Consider the following 22,121-nt stretch of genomic DNA (forward strand, 5'->3'; position numbering starts at 1 on the left):
CTAGTTTCAAAATCATATTTGATCATGATGCTGGAGGACTTCAAGAAAGACGTGAAGAACTCCCTTAGAGAACAAGTAGAAGCCTACAGAGAGGAATCGCAAAAATCCCTGAAAGAAATCCAGGAAATCATAAATAAACAAGTAGAAGCCCATAGAGAGGAGTCACAAAAATCCCCGAAAGAATTCCAGGAAATCATAAATAAACAAGTAGAAGCCCATAGAGAGGAGTCACAAAAATCCCTGAAAGAATTCCAGGAAAACACAATCAAACAGCTGAAGGAATTAAAAATTGAAATAGAAGCAATCAAGAAAGAACACATGGAAACAACCCTGGATATAGAAAACCAAAAGAAGAGACAAGGAGCTGTAGATACAAGCTTCACCAACAGAATACAGGAGATGGAAGAGAGAATCTCAGGAGCAGAAGATTCCATAGAAATCATTGACTCAACTGTCAAAGATAATGTAAAGCGGAAAAAGCTACTGGTCCAAAACATACAGGAAATCCAGGACTCAATGAGAAGATCAAACCTAAGGATAATAGGTATAGAAGAGAGTGAAGACTCCCAGCTCAAAGGACCAGTAAATATCTTCAACAAAATCATAAAAGAAAACTTCCCTAACCTAAAAAAAGAGATACCCATAGGCATACAAGAAGCCTACAGAACTCCAAATAGATTGGACCAGAAAAGAAACACCTCCCGTCACATAGTAGTCAAAACACCAAACGCACAAAATAAAGAAAGAATATTAAAAGCAGTAAGGGAAAAAGGTCAAGTAACATATAAAGGCAGACCTATCAGAATCACAGCAGACTTCTCGCCAGAAACTATGAAGGCCAGATGATCCTGGACTGATGTCATACAGACCCTAAGAGAACACAAATGCCAGCCCAGGTTACTGTATCCTGCAAAACTCTCAATTAACATAGATGGAGAAACCAAGATATTCCATGACAAAACTAAATTTACACAATACCTTTCTACAAATCCAGCACTACAAAGGATAATAAATGGTAAAGCCCAACATAAGGAGGCAAGCTATACCCTAGAAGAAGCAAGAAACTAATCGTCTTGGCAATAAAACAAAGAGAATGAAAGCACACAAACATAACCTCACATCCAAATATGAATACGACAGGAAGCAATAATCACTATTCCTTAATATCTCTCAACATCAATGGCCTCAACTCCCCAATAAAGAGACATAGATTAACAAACTGGATACGCAACGAGGATCCTGCATTCTGCTGCCTACAGGAAACACACCTCAGAGACAAAGACAAACACTACCTCAGAGTGAAAGGCTGGAAAACAACTTTCCAAGCAAATGGTCAGAAGAAGCAAGCTGGAGTAGCCATTCTAATATCAAATAAAATCAATTTTCAACTAAAAGTCATCAAAAAAGATAAGGAAGGACACTTCATATTCATCAAAGGAAAAATCCACCAAGATGAACTCTCAATCCTAAATATCTATGCCCCAAATACAAGGGCACCTACATACGTAAAAGAAACCTTACTAAAGCTCAAAACACACATTGCACCTCACACAATAATAGTAGGAGATTTCAACACCCCAGTCTCATCAATGGACAGATCATGGAAAGAGAAATTAAACAGAGACGTAGACAGACTAAGAGAAGTCATGAGCCAAATGGACTTAACAGATATTTATAGAACATTCTATCCTAAAGCAAAAGGATACCTTCTTCTCAGCTCCTCATGGTACTTTCTCCAAAATTGACCATATAATTGGTCAAAAAACGGGCCTCAACAGGTACAGAAAGACAGAAATAATCCCATGCGTGCTATCGGACCACCACGACCTAAAACTGGTCTTCAATAACAATAAAGGAAGAATGCCCACATATACGTGGAAATTGAACAATGCTCTACTCAATGATAACCTGGTCAAGGAAGAAATAAAGAAAGAAATTAAAAACTTTTTAGAATTTAATGAAAATGAAGGTACAACATACCCAAACTTATGGGACACAATGAAAGCTGTGCTAAGAGGAAAACTCATAGCGCTGAGTGCCTGCAGAAAGAAACAGGAAAGAGCATATGTCAGCAGCTTGACAGCACACCTAAAAGCTCTAGAACAAAAGAAGCAAATACACTCAGGAGGAGTAGAAGGCAGGAAATAATCAAACTCAGAGCTGAAATCAACCAAGTAGAAAGGAAAAGGACCATAGAAAGAATCAACAGAACCAAAAGTTGGTTCTTTGAGAAAATCAACAAGATAGATAAACCCTTAGCCAGACTGACGTGTTAAGTGTTAATGAGGCACGAGTAGCTGGGCCTTTCTAGAACACCTGAGAGACTGCAGTCTGACTTTTCAGTCACTTCCTTTTCCTGCCATTGTCCCCAATGAAGAAAACAAATTCATTCTTCCCACCTCCATCCCTACTCCATGTTTCTGTTTGCCTCAGGGTACGTCAAGAAATGAGTGCAGGTCCCTACTTGGGACCTTCTTACACCTACTTGGTTCTTATGCACCTTTCCTTGCCCATGTAGAGACCAGAGAGGTTCCTGCGTGTTGGGGTATGGAATGGTAGTCTGATAACTCCTTTTGTCTGAGGAAGTATCAGTCGAGTATATTAAAAAAGAAACTGTCAGAAAGAAACTCATACTGGCTATAACAAAGGTCTCACTAAACTCTAGTCCAGTGGTCCTCAACCTTTCTAATGCTGTAACCCTTTAATACAGTTCTTCATATCGTGGTGACCCCCAATCATAAAACTATATTTCTTGCTATTTCATAAGTGTAATTTTGCTATTATTATGAATCATAATGTAAATATCTGTGTTTTCTGATGGTCTCAGGCAAACCCTGTGAAAGGGTCATTTGACCCCCAAAACGATCATTTGCTACCCACAGGTTGAGGGACAGTTATCTAGCCCTTCCTGTCTACTAAGAGTCTTGCCAGCTCTTGCTGGTGCCTTTCCTGGTTTGATTTTTCCATTCTTCTTGATGACTTAGTAAGACTTATCTTAAGGTTTATTCTAAGCATGAAAGATAAAAATGTATTCATTTATTGAAATAGTATCTTATTTTTCTCTCTAGATAGGTTTATTCTAATTATGAAACTTCATGAAAGATAAAATGTATTTACTTCTTAAAATATTTTAATTTTTTCTCTAAATGTCACAGTCATAGACACTCTTCTTCCTTAGGATAGCTTAAAATTTCACATGCAGGCCTAATTCTTCCCATTCCTGTTTGGTACTGGAGCTAATACAGATGTTGAAGAACTTTAAGAGACACAGAAGAGTTCTACACTATCGACAACAAAATGTGTCTAAAATTTGAAGCCAGACGTATGGTGTTTAAATCTTGTTCCTTCATCTAACCTATTGTAGCACCCTGGAAAAGGTAAACAAACTCTTTGATGCCTCAGAGTACTGGACTATGATGATGCTGACCTTGGAGAATTACTTTAATTTAGTGAGATGTTCGGAAATTGGTTTGTATAGTAGATATTTACATAATAGTTTCATTTTTCTGCCATTGTGTTTGTAATTTTTTCTCCTGTGATGGGTATTTCAGCTACGTACTGTCTATTATGATTGAGTGATTCTAAACACTAGAACGTCTTCCTTCATGGACCAGCTTTTGTGGATAGTGAGTGTCTTATGAGAGGTGTGCTTCCTGCTTAGTAGTTAAGCAAAACATGTGAGGGTGTCAGAGACAATCAGGAAACAGGAAGGAGGAAAGGACCAAACTGGTCCAGTCATGATGTGATCATCTGCTGTGCGTGACACTTGCACAAAGGCAGCCAACCATGAGTGAGCCCAGGGCAGGCAATCAGTGAGAATATTCCCCTGATTTCCCTAAACTTTGCCAGTAACGCCAGCCCTGGTGCTACAAATACTTTATTAACAAAGATGATTTTATTATCATCACAATACCCTTAAGGGGTACATTTTATTCACTTCATTTTATAGATAAGGAAGGTGAAGCTCAAAAGAGTTAAATGATTTATGTTCTTTGACAAGTAAGGAAACTCACACCAACAGCCTTGTCCTGGGTTCTGTTCCCTTCCCATATTTTCTAGGCACCTTCATCAACCTGTATAGACACTGAAAAGCAGTCAATGATGTTTAGAAATTAGCCTGAGTAAAGAGAAATGTATAGATCAACCGGGTTCAGAGAACAGAACCAGGAAGTAGTTGAAGACAGCGGTTAGTGACTATAAATAAATGAGATACTATGCATCTAGTGCCTCCAAGCATTTTCATTCCTGTTAATTCTTCTAATCCTTACAACCACCCTATGAAGTAAATACCATCCTTTTTGTATCAGGACATAAATACAGAGACTTGAAGTTTGCCCGAAGCCCCTCAGCTTGGAAATGACCAGGCTGGGGTTAGAACTTTGACTTTTTTATTCAGAATACAGCTCATCGCCAGTATACTTTGTTTCTTCAATCATTTTTCTGTCAGGCTATCCATGAACATGTTCAGGAAAAGATTTCGGGGAGCAGAATTCAGAGGCTTTAAAGCTGTGTGCAGTGGTAGGGTGGTGGGCTCATATTACCTTTAATGAGGGTCCTTGTGTGATAGGCATTATGATGATATTAGGGGATTCCCAGGTAAGTAAGAGAGGTGAAGGACCTAGATAGCTTCTGGAGATCTAGTTTAGAGTGGTAGCAAATGGACAAGGAATTCCCCCCCCCCCAACACATGCAATGGTTTTATTTTCTGGAGAATGCTGTGGAGGATTTGGTGTGGCCAGATTCGACTTTTTTGGTTAGTTTCATTGGGGCAGAATGCTGAGAAATTTTCCTTATTTCTCAGTAAAGGTCATTGGATTCCTGGCACAGAAGAATTCACCTCATGAAATCTGCCTAGGAGGTTAGCAAGGGTGGGCTGTCTGAGCTAGGAACCTAGCAGGCTGTAGTGCGTTCAGAACCAGGCAGGCCATGGCATGCATTACCTCAGAGCCCTGACCTGAAGTTTAGACTTTATTCTAAGAGTGGTAGGATATGGTTGATAGGTTTTAAGCATGAATGTGACACAATCTGTTTTATGACTTAAAAAATCATCCTGGCACAATACTATGCTTGGTACACAGTAAATACACACACACACACACACACACACACACACACACACACACACACACACACACACCAGCATTCACTCTATATTATTAAAGAGAAAAACATTAAATATTGAATGTGCAGTTTCTAAATACATCTTTTTAGAGGAAGTATTCATGCAGAAAATGGACTAGTTGTAGAGAAGGAAGGTGTTACTACTGGGACACTGTCCTTTAGAGTCCTTGGCTATGGTAAGAGCAGTTTCATTCTTTGCTTCTTGGTAATTGCCCATGAGAAAATAGCCTTGTAGACACAGCCAGACTTTCCGGTTGATAACACTTACTACTTATTCAACAAGGGAATTGTTTTCTTTTTGGACCCTATTTTCCTAAATATCACTGAGGAATTTCATGTAAGCTCCTCAATAACTGTGTCCTCACAATCAAGGAGGCCCCCAAGGCTTCCACAACACCCTTGAAAGGCATGAGCTGGTGCGAGAGCCTCACTGGGCTCAGCCTGTCCACAGTTCCTAGGCTCCAACCTTCATCCCTTACTGCTTGCTTTTAAAATCACTCATTTGTCTCTCCTGCTGCCACAAGACTGAATCAGGCCCCCAGACGAGTTTTATTTGATTCACTGTATATTTGGGAAAAAACAATTTTGAGTATTTCCAATACTTAAGAACTAAGAAAATTCTCATAAAAATATAGATTTCCTTCAAGTCTGGAAAAAGAAAGAAGTTCACAGTCTCAAGCCCACACAACCATGCCGGAGAATGGCGGGTCTGAGACTCGCCTGTCATGTTAGAGGGCTCATGTCCCTTCTGTCACAGCAGGCCCCACCCAGTCTGCTTACTCATTTTCCTTTCAGCCCTCTCCTCCAGGCATTCGCAGTTGAAATTCAGGCTATGGGATCATGTTTAAGGACTCCATCATTACTTTTCATAGGACAGATGCTGAGCACAATGGAAAACCCTTCCAGATTGTGAATTCCTTGCTCACTGACTGTAAGTCTGTGCCAGAATATCTCACATCTCCGGGTCTTTGATTAGGTTTTTTTTCCCTTTCTGGAAAACCTATAACAATTTTCACTTCACTTAAATGCATATTAACTGCCTAAGGCTCAGCTTCACCTTCTCCTGGCAGCCATCCCTGGCATTCTCCTGTTAGTGTTGAGCGGTGCCCTGCTCTGTGTCCTGTGCAGCATCTGTTGTGTTATCCTTACCCTCAGAACAATTACACTTCATCGTATCCAATTTATCCATGGGCTGCCTAGTATCTAGAGCTCGGCTGAGTAGCTCTGGGTAATAACACAGTAAATACTCATATACATGAAGTATGGGTGAGGGCATTCAATTGTGAATTATGCCATTTCTTATGGCTGGGTAAATCCATTCCAAAGCAAAGATCTGCTGAACAGAAAGCATGCTCGATCTAACTTTCTTTTCTCTTTCCGTTATGGAAAGTGAAGTTGGAGAATAATAGACCCTTTTCACCTGAGCTCAGTCTTGGCTGCATGCCTGTCACCACACTCATGGGCCTATCTTCCAAGTGAAGTGATACAGGCTCTGGGGAGGAGGTTAGGGTCCTGGGCCCCTCTGTTATGCTCTTGTACTTTGGTAATGAATGACTGCCTCCCCCCTAATTTTTTCCCCATTTTTCTCCAGGTGAAGCTAAGACTCATCTGCTAATCTAAAAGTCTTCTCTAGGATGCGTGTTCTACACCTCTAGGCACCAGGACCAGATATCTCAGCATTTGAGCCTTGTATTTTGTAGTATTACCCTGAGGTGTCTCCTGTAAACAGATACTGAAGAAACACATAACATGGAAACCATAATCCTGAGCTGCTCCCTAAATTTATTTGACTCATGCTAAATAAGTTCTCTTTTAGTTTTCTATTTTATAGTCAAGCAGAATGACTGAAAAATGTTAATAACATTTGAAGTGTAAATAAATACCCAATTTAATAAAGGTAGAAAAAATATTTAGAGAGCCAGTTATTATTTGAACTATTTGGATCCCATGTAACACTTCTGTCTCACCTAAAATTATACAAACTATAAAACAAAAGGTATTACATTTTCAAAATTTAGAGCCAAAGTTAGGCTTACATTTAGAGGATTATCCTTGGGAGTTATATAGTCTTAAGTTTCCTTCTACTCATAAATTCCAGCCCGGAAACTCTTTTACGTACCCCAGGACAATACAGGAACCTCTCAGAAGCCCTGTCTGGTCTCCTTTACACTCTGCCCAAAATATGTAAACAGAAAGAATGGATGAATAGCTCAACGAGTCCTTTGCCCCTTCTCTGTTCCAGGGCCCTGAAAGGATTCTGCAGCTATGATGTCACTGCAAGCTTGTCTCTGAGCAATGGGCTGTGGCTATCTTGCTGGTTGAATTGTAAGCGAGATCAAGGACTCCTATGAAGTCTAATGTATCTTGCAGCCTGGAGGGGAAGTGCCTTGGGTGGAGTCTGTGGAGGGCAGTCTTATCCCCGAGGGAAGCACTGTGGAACCCATACCCGTACTCCAACTGAGTCCTTCAGAGTGGCTTCTGGGTTGTCTCAGTGGTCCATGTCTTCTGACTCAAAAATCCCCCACAGTTATGCATTCCAAGATCATTAGAGGATTTCCTAAGTCAGGGCTCCACTGTACTGCCTGTTTCTTATAGCATTGCTAAGTGGTCTAAACTCTGTGATGGATAGACTTTTCCCATAGTAGTGATATGTTGAAGTACTGAAATTTACCCAAATTAAAGAAATAAGGAGATAGAGTCTCTCTTCAAATAATTATTTATAGCATCCATAATGCTTATGTTACTAATACATAACTTTATTTTACTATTATTACTTTCATTTTTATTTAACCACTGATAAGTAAAAATTTTTGTCCATGGACTAGCACTGTGTTTTTGGCATTTGACCTCTGGAGTCCTTCAGCATGGCATTTTGTGAACACCAGAGAGGAGTGAGGCGAGGCAGGGGCCATCAGAGGCGATGCCTTTACAGCTGTCTTGGTATTCAGCATGGGGTCTGGCCTTGTCTGGAGGCCAGAGTCATGTCTTGAGACCTGAAAGAGAGTGAATCACCCTTTGAAGTATTTATCAAGCACCTCCCCAGTTCTTGGAAGCAACAGCTGAGTGGAGGTTATAGGAGGTGGGCCTCAGGGTCCTGGCCAGGATTTCTTTCCAGTTCTTTTCATTGTCCTGTGATGTGGGCAGCTCAGATGCTTGAGGCCCTGAGGTTCCTGTTTATGAAATGGAGTCCCTGGCACACTGGGAATCAGAGGGGATAGAGCAAACTCTTGGTTGTTTGTGGCAGTGCTGATGATAACAAAAGAGTTGATTATTGGGATGTATTTTTGATATGGTTGTTTCTGGACCCAATTAACTAATCCAACAGTGCAGTTGATGTGGTTCACATTTTTCAAGGAACAAGGCATTGACAAAAATTATGCTTCATCTTCCGGACAGCTTTTAGGGAAGGATGGATACATGTAAATTTTAGCAGGTTTAGTAATTTATAGCTTGTTAACACTATAAAATAAAAGACACTATAATAATATAATTTTAGTTAGGTTTAAATCAAAGACATTCATTAGTAAGAGGTATTCACAGGTGAATATTCTAGAAAGTTCTGTAAGCCATCTAATCAGAAAAACTATCACCAGATATTACCTTATTTTGGATGGTATTAGTATAAATTTGAATGAAATTTTTATTTTCAAAATAAACTCTCATTAAGAAAAAAGCTATTCTCCAAACTAAAACAATTTAAAAAGATTTTTTTGTTAATTAATAATAAAGGTACACTAGTCACCTTTCTGTTCTTAGAAAAATTCCTGAGACAGCCATACATGGTGGTTCATACCTATAATCACAACACTGGGAGACAGAGGCGGAGACAGAAACATCTCTGTGAGGTCCAGGTCAGCCTGGTCTTTAAAAAGCAAGTTCCAGGATAACCAGAGCTACATAATGAGACCGTACCTCTGTGCAACACTCTTCCCCCCCCCCCGGTGTGTGTGTGTGTGTGTGTGTGTGTGTGTGTGTGTGTGTGTGTGTGTGTCACACAGTTTATTTTGGTTCATGCCTTTGGAAGTTTCAACCTATGGTTAAGTGGCCATTGCTTTGGGGCCTGTGGCAAGGCAGCATATCATATAGAAAATGACAGAGGAAAATACTCATCTTATGGTAATCAAGAGGCCAAAGAGGTGCTGAGAAGATGGCTAAGTGGCTAAGAGTATGTAGTATTTTGAATTCTGTTCCTAGGACACATGCTAGAGAGCTTACAGCTACCTGGAATTCTAGCTCCAGGGAAATTCTGGGTATCTGGCTTCTGCTGATGCACCCCGCCATCATATACACATAGTTAAAAATAAAGCCCCCCTTTTTTTTCAAGGAAAAGGAAAAGGTGCTCTATCTATGTTTTATGAGGACATACCTCCTAAAGTCATCATTTAACAACAGAATCACAGCCTGGTCACCGTGCTTTTTGCCTTTATGGGCTTTTGTGGGGGCACTTACCTATATTACAGCAAAAGTCGTCAAGATTCTCTATGAAATGGGATCCCAAATGAGTCACAGTAAAAAGACTCTGACCTCTTTGAAACAGAGGTTACTGTCTGTTCTTCAGACTTGGAAGCAAGATGAAGAAAAGCCCATTAGTAACTTCTGATAGGATATTGCCAAAATAGCACTCATACTTTGAACATGAACCTCTCAGTTCCTATTTAAACAGGAGGCCTCAGGTCCTATCTGAAGCAGTGAGAAAGGCTGATGGCAGACCCACTGCAGTCACTGAGTGGTAGAACTGGGGGTGTTGGTTTCAGGTTGTACTCAAGTTTTACAGAGCTCTCAAGCTAAAGGGACCAGGACAGGGAGGTTGCCCAGGGAGTAAGCTGGAGTTAGGGCAGGAGTACCTGTCAGGTGGACAAGCCCTGGGTAGTCAAGGTCCTTGATGGTCTATTTATAATTGGAATTTCCTTTTGGAACATCATGATATAGGTTCTAGTTGCCCATTAGCCACAGTGAGAGAAAAGCCAGCAGCTATTTGCCACCCACTTTCCCGTTTTCTTGCTACAAGGACATAAACCTGAGAATTCTAAGGATGAGCTTTGAGCACTCGCATGGCTGAAGCATCCTTTCTGAGCAGGCAAGACATTCTCCTATTGCACACATCTGGAGAATAGGCTATGCAGTGCCCCCAAGGAAAAAAGCAGTGAGTTAGCCCCTCTCATTCATGGGGATAGGACTGAATTACAAGATAGAGACTTTTCCACCTTTCCTTCTGAGGGGCGTTTGACTCAGACAGTGACATCAGACATGACTTCATCTGTTTAAAGGAAAGGCTGAAAGCAAGTCAGGCTTCTGCCCTTCTCTCCCCACGCACGGTCTCCTTGAAGACATTGTTATGTTCCCACTGTTTCTCACAGGATTTCTTCCTCCTCTCTTCTTCTCTTCTTCTCTTCCTCCTCTTTCCTTCTTCATACTCTGTCATTGTCTTTTACTTGTTTTTCCTACCATATCTCATGCTTAAGCTGTTCTTTCTCCTTACCCTGTACTCCTGTTGTCTTTTGTCCACTTGCTTCTGTCATTATTTGGCCTCCTTCTTCCTACTTAGTTTCTGTTGTTCATTTTTCCTAAATCGATCTTCTATTCTACTTGTTTTTCTTCTTCTCTGATCTTTGTCCTTTTGTGAGGCATGTATGTGGGAGCTGGTCCTCCTTCCTCTTGACTGTTCAGTTCTGGGACCTCTATGAGGTGCTTGCTGTACCAACTTTCCTAAGACTGCATGCATGCAGTCACCCTTTCCTCAGGGAATGGTGACTCCCATTCCTTTCCGATTTCTTACTGATTTTAGGAAACATCTCTCTGACTAACCCCCTCACAGTTTCTTCTCCTTGTTCATGGGTACAGTTGACAAGAACTTATCAGGCCCTGGCATAGTCTCTACTTCCCTCCATCTCTCTTCCTCACTTTTACCTGCCCTTCATACTCATTTTTTCTCTGATGGCAGTGCTTCCCTTGATGGCCATACTGTGCGTTATAAACCAGGTATGTCAGAACTTGAGCAGCTACCTGGAGTACTTCACGTGTTTTTCCTAACGAACTTGAGGATTATGAGCAAAATTTTGTGATCAGGGGCTGGAGAGATGGCTCGTTGGTTAACAGGATTTGCTTCTCCTTCAAAGGACCCAGATTCAATTTCCAGTACCTACATGGCAGTTCACAACCATCTGTAGCTTCAGTGCTAGAGTATCCATTTTCTGACCTCTGTATTCACCTCACTTGTATGGTGCACAGCCGTACAGAATATATACAATAAAAGTAAAGGAAAAATCATTTACAAATTTGCAATCATCTCCAAGCTTCCTCTTTAGTTGTACCTCCCAGCACTTTATAGGCTTCAGAGCCAGAAAGCAAGAGAACACAGCAAGCTCTAGTGCCACTTCCTAGCTTCCTGGCTTTGACAACCGATGCAGTTACTCTTTGTTTCAAATTCATGTCCTATAACAATTACTGAATATCTTAACTCTGTGTGTGTGTGTGTGTGTGTGTGTGTGTGTGTGTGTGTGTGTGTTTTATAGGTCTGCTGAGAGACCACATAAGTAAATATGTAAACTGCCTAGAACAATACTTAGTATGTATTCAGGGAACACTTCTGAAATGATTAATTAATTTGAATGCTAATTCCACTCCACCACATTTTTCCATCTTTGGAGTTTGGCTGTTTTTAATCAACCTTGATTCTGCTCTTAGTAGTTCTGTCACCAAATGTATGTGGGTCTCATGTTCTTCATTCACTGCAATGTTTAAGTCATAATATTCTGACCTGGTCATTCAGTGAGGCTGTATATGTTTTTTGTTTGCTATTCTGGCATACACTAAGTAACTATCTCTCTCCTTCACGATTCTTGCTGTTCTTAAGTAACATGAAGGCCTCTGCCTCTCCTGCTAGATTCTTAGCTCATTTTTAGGAAGAGATTATAATTTATTTATCTATATCTTTAGAGTTATTATCAGTAGTTCCCTCCCCAACACCACCTCCCTCCCCCCTGTGCAAAAAACCCTTATACTGGCAATGAAACTGCTTCTTTTTTTTTTTTTTTTTTTTTGAAGCTGGGGACCGAACTCAGGGCCTTGCGCTTGCTAGGCAAGCGCTCTACCACTGAGCCAAATCCCCAACCAATGAAACTGATTCTGACAGTCTTGGTTGATGTCTAGCCAGGTGCTCGGAATTCTGGGTTAAGATGTAAGCTAGGACCGTTTCACCTTAGCCACAACGCCCTTGTGGACTTACTACCTTCTTCAAAGGCCTTTGAAAAACCATACAAGATATGTCTTAGAAGAGATGCTTTTTGTGTGGTCTGATTGCTATGAACCCATCATTGGGGGAGATTTTATGACATTCTCATCCCCTACTTTTGCTTGAGCATTGAGGTAACATCTGTTGTGGCCTTTGTGTATGCCTAGTGGGAACTGATGGAGGGCTCTGGTGCATAAATGAACGGGTAAGGCTGCATATTCCCAAGTAAGTCCCACAGAATGCATAAGAACAACCACCTTTCAAGGCTGAGGAGCAGTAAAATTGCAGGGTCAGAGTCTTTGGGGAACAAGGGTGTGTGTGTGAGCTTGATGAGAACTGATAGTTTGTCCTCAGATGTCCTACAGTCCTCCAATCTGATGCAGCTCTTTTCCCATTGCAGCCCCCCTCCATCACTTGCTGCTTGGCAGCCATGGAGTGGTGCTGTGCTGACCCAAGAACCCATGCCAGGAAGTGAATGAATCCATTTTCCAATTACAATGAAACTTCTCCAAAAGACCTACTCACCCGGAGAAGAGAAATTTGTCTTCCTGGCAGTCAGGCTTGGCTAGAATATGTTTCTGCTCCTGAAACAGACTGAGAAAAGCCATTAACTTGAATGGAAGGGGGAAAAAAGGAAAGAAACTAGGACAGCACTTACTCATTCATGTATCCATTCATTCCTTATTTTCATTTCCACAAACTGTTATTTAGTTAGTATATCTCTGCTCATTCATTCTTATTCTTCTCATTCAGCTAGAGTGTATCATATACAATGCCAGATCCTAGGCACAGATTACAGTAAAACCACAGTTCTGTCTTTAAGGGGGTGTAATGTAATGAGAAGGACAGACAGTGAACAGCTCATGGGAAGAACAGGGACAGGGATATTCACCAGGTACTATAGATGTGATGTTTAGCTTTTCTTTCCAACTCGACACAACCGAGAACCAACTGGGGAGTTTTATATGAGAATTGTCTAGGTTTCACTATGGACATATCAGTGGGGGTTATTTTGATTGTTAATTGTGTTGGGAGCCCCACCCTGGATGTGGGTGGTGCCATCTCACGGACTGGGCCTTGAACTGTATGAGAGAAGAGAGCTAGCCTGAGCAGCAAGGAAGCAAGCAAGGAAGGATTTGCTTGCTCTCTTTGCTCTTGTGGATGCTTTCATTTCAGCCTTAACTTCCCCCCAAATGATGGAACCTGGGATCAGAAGCCAAATAAACCCTCCTCCCACCCTGGGCTGCTTTTTGTCTGGATATTTTCTCATAGCAACAGAAACGAAGAAGAATAAATAGGCACATACAGCATTGAACCATCCAGTTCAGTGTATGTGCAGTTTCATCGAGTGTTTCACACAGATGTAGAGACCTCAGTGATGAGTGCGTTTAAATGCATCTGTACATGCACATGTATACACATGCACAGAGAGTTGCTTTTGTTTCTCTAGAGAGCTCTGATGCAAGGGTAGAAACTGCTCATGAGTGAACTGAGAGTTAAAGCAGAAAGGATACCTGAGCACAAGGATCCATAGAGAAGCAGAAACAGACCATGCCTTCTTTGTCCAACAGACATAAAACTGAAGAGGAGGAAGCCAAGTTGGGAAGATAGCAGGTTTTCTGTATTGAAATGTCTGGAGGTGAGTGTGGCATCTAGGAGACGCTTTTGAGGAGAGTTTGAAGTAGAATATGATTCAGTGTGCTTTACTCTGAAGCACCCTGGAATCAAGGAGTAATTGAGGTCTCTCAGTGCATATGTAAGCAGTGAGTTAAGTGGCTGTGGTGTATACTCTTTGGAGCATCCATATTTTAAGATCCACCAAAGAAAGGGGCTCGTATAGGAGAAAGGAAAGCAGTGAGGAAAACAGCTTGGGGGTCCAGCATGAAATCCTGGATAGATGTCTCATTTTTCCATGTGTCTACATCCTTTTTTGTTTACTCCAAGACTTTGTTTCCGAAGTGTTTTCACACTCAGGCCTCCCTTGCTTCTCCATAGTAAGAACATCCAGCTGTAGTTCTGTCTTCTTGGCCATAGGCTTCTCTCCTGTCCTCCATTAAAGGAAAAAAAAAAAACCTTCTGGGGAAGTAGAAGACTGAATTATCACTGAATGGGTGTTACAGGTGCAAAAATCTGATTTCCAACTTACCTGTCATGTGATTGGAGCATTAGTTTCATAATATGTAAAGTGGAGGTTACATTTCATACTTCTCTGACTTACATGATTGAACAGATAATAAATCATATTTATCAAATGCTTTCAAGACTATGTAGGTCTATTATAGCATTGAAAGACTCGTTGAGTTATATAATTTGCACACTATCCCTTGAGGTAGGTTACAGTAGTATGGGATATCAAGAAATAGTTTTAGAGAAATTGATTTTTCTAAAGGAGCACAGCTGGGAGATTGTGAGGACAACAGTCAAACACAGAGTTGCCAGATGCCATATTTTTTTGCTCCTGCAGGGCAATCTTATTTCCAAGGGTACATGGGAGTGTCATATTTCTGGACCAGATAAGCATTTAGGATTCTGTCAGTTGCCATGTAGATGCCAGTGTGCTTATGGTTAGGAAGTCAACTCTAGTGTGGATTAGTTTAGCTTTCTATAGCTCTAGGGTGTGAGTGAGCAGAGGATGCATGTAAACACAGCACATGAAAGTCAATTGTACAAATATCTGATAGGACAAACACTTGTAGTTGGGATTGTCTGCTGTATACACCTCTTTGTTGCTTTGGAGTTTCCCTTAGCAGTAGCATAAGTAGTCTACTTGGTCTTCAGTTCCAAGTAAAGTCTTGTTCCTGTGGAGCATGTGCTAGCCACTCCAGGCCCGAAGCCCCTTCTCTCTTTTGAACCCTGTCTGTGATTACTCATTAGAGACAGATATATGAGCACACACAAAATGGTGTGATAAAATTATGAGTCTGACTCACCAGGCTTTGGTATCAAAGTCATTACATTATTGTCATACATCATATTTTTAATTACCTTTCCTTTGGGTATCTTTCTCCAGCTCCAATGTCTAGCCTTAAATTCTACATCTCTAGAAGCATTTTTCATGTTTCTCCCCACAAATTAGACGTGTCCTTTGTCCTCTAAAAGAAGTTGTCGTTTTGAAGATGGATTTGAGTATATGAGTATAAAATCAGTATAATCAGTTACATCGAGGGAAGAGAGACTCTCAGCAAAGGTATGTCTGAGCTGTGTTTGCATTAAGGGCAGGAGATTGAGAAGGAGAGCAGGGGCACAGGGGTGGGATGGCTGTGGGAGAGCAGTCCACATAGAAGCATCGGAGGCTTCTGTAAAAGAGCAGAATGTGTTGAGTTTAAATAAGCAGGATAGAGTGAAGGTTACCAGAGAAGCCTGGAAAAAGATCCCAGAAAGACATCCTAGGAATCACAATGATGAACCCCTAGACACTAGGCTTAGGACTGAGTCTTAGCCTTGGGAAGTTGTTGGATGTTTTAACAGAGGAACAAATTGTTAGCTCTTAGCTTTTAGAAAGATGCCTCTGGTGCTTCAGATCCCAGTTTATTTGCCTGTCTGCCCAGAAGCACTGTTAGTGTTTGCTCCCTGTCCATAGATGGGAGTCTGAAACACACAATAATTTCTTTCATTCCAGGAAGGTATTGCTTGGACTTCTGACCTGCTGCACGTTTCAGCATTGTCTTCTCTTGAGGATGACACTGAGGAACAGGCTCCCTGAAATATCCCACATCTCGGCTGGCAGTCCATGCTCCAATTTCAAAACTTGAACATAAAGCCACAATAAAATTTTGTATTTTCATAGGTAGTTCTAGAAAACATGAATGGTATGGAACTTGGAGTGTGTGGGCAGGATCATTTATTGTGCGTGAGGTTAGGGAGCTCTGGTCCACCCCCTTTCATTTTAAGGACACCACAGATAACTCAGATCGAATCTCTTTGCAATTAATAATAAACTAAACCCAATTTTTTCCACTTTGTCCTGCATCTTGGTGCTCTTTCTGAACTGTTTTGTTCTCTACAATACTTCTCAACATCTACAAAGAGCATAAACCTCACACTGCAGTGGCATCAGGAGGGCTCTCCTCTGCCCCAAGCTCTTGGTCTTGGATCTTGGGCATCCTGTTCTGACCCCACTTGCTACAGAGATGCAAAGCCATGTGAGCTATGAGTATTAGCCTCCTCTGAAGAAATGCTATGGTTTTAGGAACTAATAAATGGTAGGGACCAAGCTGTTCTTGATTGCTTTCAAGGCAATGGGTTGCTTAGCTCAAAGGTTTGTTACTGGAATGCAGAACCTCGAGCACCAAGTGATAACACCCCAGATCACTGCTGACTTATTGTTTCTTGAAAAGACCAGGTATTTTTAGTTCTTTGCTATCTGGAGGACAGAATGATTTAACTCTTTAACTCATCTCGAGCTCCTACTTACTGGATTAAAATATCCCAAGTTGAGACACAGTTTCAGTTGGCCTGTGTGGTTCTCTAACTTATGGACTGCTTATGCATGGGGGTTGGGTTTAGTCTGTAGAAGCTAAGTAAGTCATTTAAGATTTAAACTGGAATCTCTGAAATGTTTTTGGATGGGTTTCTAGCCAGCATTGTTTTCTTCTCATGGAAGGAATGGCAGAAGCTTCATCAAGGTATTTCTGAAGACCGCAAACCCATATCTCTGCTAGGAGCCCAGGCAGCCGCAGTTCCACAATGTTAGAAATGAGCACTCAGCATAGATGACTTAAGGACCAGCTCTTGGAGTCTAGCCCTCAGTTCTCATCCACTTACATGCAGGAATTGTATATTGCCTGCCCTGAGAATTGTCCTGAGAATCAAGGAAGATAGAGGATTGGGAGAATGTTGTACGTTGTGGAGGGAACAAGATGGTAACAGTTCTGATTTAGGTTCTGTGGACACAAGAAGAGGATTAATTCAGTGAGTCCTTAGCTGGGACTGTAGTGATTGGGGAGGGTGAAGGACAAAGGGATTTCCATGTAGAACTAGTTAGAAATCTATCTTCATCTGCCAGCATAGCAATTGATGGCAAAACCCTTGTAAATCTAGTAGCTTTGTGGGAGAATTTTATGGGAACCTCAGAGCCAGCCAGCCAGTCTCTCAAGCAACTGTCAAGCTTCCAGACAAATCCCTGTCACCAAGGCTCTTTACCCTTCTCTGTGTTGGCCAATCCACAGACCTGAATTTGCAGAGAAAGCAGGGAATTATTCTCTTCCATGATAACATTCCTTCTTTCTAAAATTTCTTTTAATTTTTGAGACTATAATATAATCACATAATATCGCTCTTCTGATTTTCTCCTTCAAACCCTCCCAAATACCCTTCTGTCTTCTTTCTTTAGAATTCATGGCTCTTTTTCATTAATTCCTGTAATCCATAAAAATCCAGCAGATTTTTATGTAAATATAACCCATACAGTCTTTCTGATGTTCCTTGTAAAGATGCCTGCTGCTTTCTAGCATGTTAATTCTGGTATTTAGTTCTATGCAGATGGACTAAGACAGGGGTCTCTGGCTTTGAGCCATGAGGCTGGGATGAGCTCCAGAGGAAGTGCTCCTGGGTTCCTCACTCCTACTCTCAGGACACAACACAATCCCCGAGATGTTCTGCTTAGATATCTTTGTTCACAGCAGCTATTGGTATGGCTCCAGGCAGAAGATTGCCGTCATGTATGGCCTTTAGTAACCCTACATAAAACCTAACAGAAGCAGTTGTTTTCTCAGCTCAGGGTGATTGTTTGGCTTTGACTAGAAATAGTGGTTGCTCTGTAGTGGTTTGGCCTTTGATGCATAGTGACTGGTCTTGCATTTTTGGAACTAAGGAAGGAGGCTGCCTTTTCCCCTGACCGCCAACTGCCACAACCACAAAGCACATGGAAATAGGTTTTTGAGACTGTCCAAGAGGCATACTGGTAGTTTGACTCACATAATATTAAAGGCTACTATCTGGTTGTGACTTGTTAAGTGTACAGGGTTATACAAGTTCATAGCTGTGTTAGGACTATTTTGTAAATCTTAAGCTCTGAGTTATTTGATGTTAAGATGTATGTATATCTAAAGAGAAATTTGAGACTCATTTCCTTCTCAGCAGAGACTTTTCACATACATGAAAACAAAATGATTGTAATGCTTTGGCTTTTATGCCTGAGCCTTTGATGTCCTCATTATACTTGAGGCAGTGCTTGGACATGGGTATGTGTGCTAAAATAGGATTGAGAAGGGACAGTAAGCAGGAAAAAAACAGTTTGAGGATATAAACATGTAAACATTTGAGGATATAAACAAGCTAAATCCATGTCTGTCAAATTAATGTAATAACTCCTAGCAATTTTGCATTGCTGAGAGAAGGCAAGTCACACAGGTGGAAGTCATTGTACCATAAGAGGCCCCTGTCACAGCAGAGAGAGTGGAAGGGGAAGCTATGCAGTCTGTTTAATAGGTCAGCAGATTTTTATTGTACCACACAGGCACACTATGTTCTTTTGAAGTCTGCATCATTGCCTTTAGGTTCCAGAAATACCCCAAACTTATGATAAATTCCCTTTTGTGTGTCTTGTAACAAAGAATATTTAAAAGCAAGAAGACATAGCCAGTTGAGTGACAGGTAGACTTTGTCTTCTGTTGTCTCTACAATTCAACTCTAGGAGCTTTGCAGACAGTAGCTGCTTCGTCCTTTCCAGGTTTACCTAATATCTAGTTCCTCTCACAGGCAGAGCTTGAATGGCTTCATTTCAACCTTGATTTTCAAATCCTGGGAGAACAATTGTGCTTGACTTAGCTAAGTCACATGTCAATTGCTGGCTTAATCACATGCTTATCATGAGAGGACTAAAGTTAAAGAATGTCCACTCAGCAGCCAAAAGTCCATTCAGTACGTAGGAAGAGAGGTATCATGGTCACCAAAGCTGCCAAAATCCTTAACCTCACAGAGCTTCCAGAGCAGGAGAAATGGAGGGCATTGCCTATCTTGGTTAAGGTTTTACTGCTATGAAGCAATACCATGACCAAGGCAATCTTATAAGGGACAACATATAATTGGGGCTGGTTTACAGGCTTAGAGATTCAGTTCATTGTCATCAAGGTGGGAGCATGGCAGCATCCAGGCAGGCATGGCATGGGAGCTGAGAGTTCTATTTCTTGATCTGAAGGCAAATAGAAGACTGTCTTCAGGTAGCTAGGAGGAGGGTCTCAAAGCCCACCCCCACAGTGACACTTCCTCCAACAAGGCCACATTTCCTAATAGTCTTAATCTTTGAACCAAGCATATTCAAACTACCATATTACCCTAACGAGTATGTGTGTGTGTGTGTGTGTGTGTGTGTGTGTGTGTGTGTGTGTGTGTGTGGTGTGTGGTGTGGAACTAGGCACAACCTTGAGTGGGAGGTACCCCAGTGTTTGCAAGGTTAACCCAGTGTACAGGAGGATGAGAGTCATGGGAAAGAACAGAGCAGCAAGTGAGGACTGAATTGTCCAGACAGATTTGATAGATCAAAGAAAAGCCCAGCAGCAAGAAAAAAAATCTGGCTACTTGACAATATGGAATAAAATAAATGTCTATATGTTTCAGCATTTTCTTGATTTGACCATACACTGGCTTAGGCTGGAGTTCTTTGAGTTGCCTTTGGTACCAGTCTATATGTGGGGAATTTTCATGACAAAGCACATTTTAGATCCCTTGAGTATCTAGTGTAGCTTTTTTCTAGTGTATGCTTTTAACTTCTTAATCCGTCTTTGAAGCATAGCCTCTTGCCTTTGTCAAGAGGCTGGGTTGTATATCCACAGAAATGCCTTTTCCCTGGCCAGGTTGCAAAGGGGACAAAAGGAAAATTATGGTCATTTTTGGAAGGATCAATAATTGTCATGTTTTCTTTCCTGTATAAATACTACTTTTATACTACCCTCCCCCAAGCCCTTAAACAGATGTTTTCATGAACATTGTTGGCTCCATTTTTGTTTTGAAAAATTTGAAACATTTTTGAAAGCGGAGAGGAGTTGGGAAAAAAACCTCATAATTGATTCTAATATATATTTAATTTGGCAGAACTTGAGAGAGATTTGCTGGGATAAGGCGGGACATTTCTTTGATCTCCCAGACTTCTTATCATGGAAGGCAACAGGTGTCACAGCACGGTATGTTAATTACAAGTTAGATTTTATTTGTGTTCTCCCAGTCCTGGGTGTCTCTCGCTATATTGCTTTCTTAACTCTCTTTGACTGGACATAATGTTTTTACATCTGCATGTGATTTTGCATACTTGAAACATCTTGAATCTATCTTCTGCCTCTGCTGCATCTGCTTAAGTACCATTGTTTCCTATCTCGATGGGAATGTGAGTATACAAGGTGAAGACCATTCATTAAAATTGGACACATTTGAAAGGAGATGTTAAAATTCAGATTGTACTCCAACTCTTTCTGAAAGTGTCTTCTATGTGGTAAATTAAAGGGAACAAAAGCTATGCTTCAGAAATTAGGGTAGGATATATGTTTTGCAAAGAGGTGGATGTTAGCTGAGTGCATGCATTATGAATTTAAATCATGTTTGATGGAAATGTCCTAGAATTATCCCAAACTAACACTGCCTGTGTTAGGGCAATGGTTACATTTGAGTCACTTACACATGCTAAAAATAAACTATATTCTACATGAGAGTGCGTTTACAAATGCTCACTGAGTGTGAGCTTGTGGCTCCTGTATGTGGGTATGAAGAGAGCTAGGTGTGAAACCTCAGTATGGCAAAATGGTGGTCATTTGATCTCATCTTCAAAGGGATTTAGGGAGATGATTAGCCTTCTGATTTGAGAAGGAATCAGGATCTGGATTGAACAACCTCTGAGGACGAAAAGCCGCTGAGTGGACAGATAAGGCCCTGTGAATTGATACAGGTGCTCCTGAGTGGGTTAGGTAGGAAGACCTTGTTTCTAAAAGTCAGCACTTGCAGAGGGGCAGATCCTTTTCTGTCTCCTTATTTATGCTCAGGAGGAGCAGAGAGTAGTGACAGCTCCTCTCCTGCCTGTCACCTTTGGTAGGGTTGGGGCCTTTTCTTGGGGTCAGAGTTTGGTCCCAGAAAGAGATAATAAAGGTTCTGCTTCACAAGTACTTCCATTTTTCATGTCCACCTGCCCCTGCCACCACAGTGACAGGATCGCCAGAGGGCCCTCAGTATGGAGGGGAATCCCTGTGCATATATGATGATGCCCTTGTCCATCCTTAGTTCTCCACCATGATTAAGAGAGAAGGCTGGGTCTGCGCTTTGTCCTAGATAGTACAACTCCTTAGAATCAAATCTACTGTGGAGGGAGTGTGTGGGTGGAGTCCTCATCCTCAGCATTGCTCTTTGCTTTGGTTATTTCTGAGAGGTCATTTCTGTAGTCTTTTTTCCTGCTTTTGTGCAGTAATGAACAAAATGTTATATGTTATTTTAGCCAGATGTGTCTATTAGTCAAGGTACTGCTAGTAAGTTGTGGTTTTGCTGGGCTGAAAAATGAAACCAAGAAGGAGGAGCACCTGGGGCCAATGCTTGCTAAGCCTCAGCCACTTCCTCCTCTTTGTCTCCTTTCTTTATCCCCATTCATCTCTCTCCCTCCCTCTCTCCTTCCATTGTTTCTCTCTCCATCTTTCTGCTTTTCACATCCTTGCCACTACTCTATCTCCCAGTTCAGCTCACTTTTGAGTTGGTCCCTGGCCCTTCCCAGTGCCTCTGGATGCTGAACATACTCACTTCCTGTTACCTTCTGCAGCATTTTGACACCAACACGTGGTCTTTCAGTGGCTAACCC

General features: G+C 41.3%; 1 protein-coding gene across 10 annotated transcripts in view; it reads left to right on the top strand.

Moving 5' to 3' along the window:
- Positions 1–22,121, top strand: part of Fggy (FGGY carbohydrate kinase domain containing) — a 387,141-nt gene that overhangs the window by 54,979 nt on the left and 310,041 nt on the right. For 8 of the 10 annotated variants that reach the window (XR_010066354.1, XM_017593260.3, XM_017593261.3 and 5 more), the window contains one exon: positions 20,384–20,472. The exons of the other annotated variants lie outside the window; for them this stretch is intronic. Coding sequence is in view for 7 of the 8 variants with exons in the window: in XM_017593260.3 (XP_017448749.1) it covers positions 20,384–20,472 (89 nt within the window). In the remaining variant the exon portion in view is untranslated. The remainder of the gene's footprint in view (positions 1–20,383; positions 20,473–22,121) is intronic. 10 annotated transcript variants of the gene reach the window in all.

Source organism: Rattus norvegicus, chromosome 5 (genome assembly GCF_036323735.1).
Source record: "Rattus norvegicus strain BN/NHsdMcwi chromosome 5, GRCr8, whole genome shotgun sequence".
Lineage (NCBI taxonomy): Eukaryota > Metazoa > Chordata > Mammalia > Rodentia > Muridae > Rattus > Rattus norvegicus.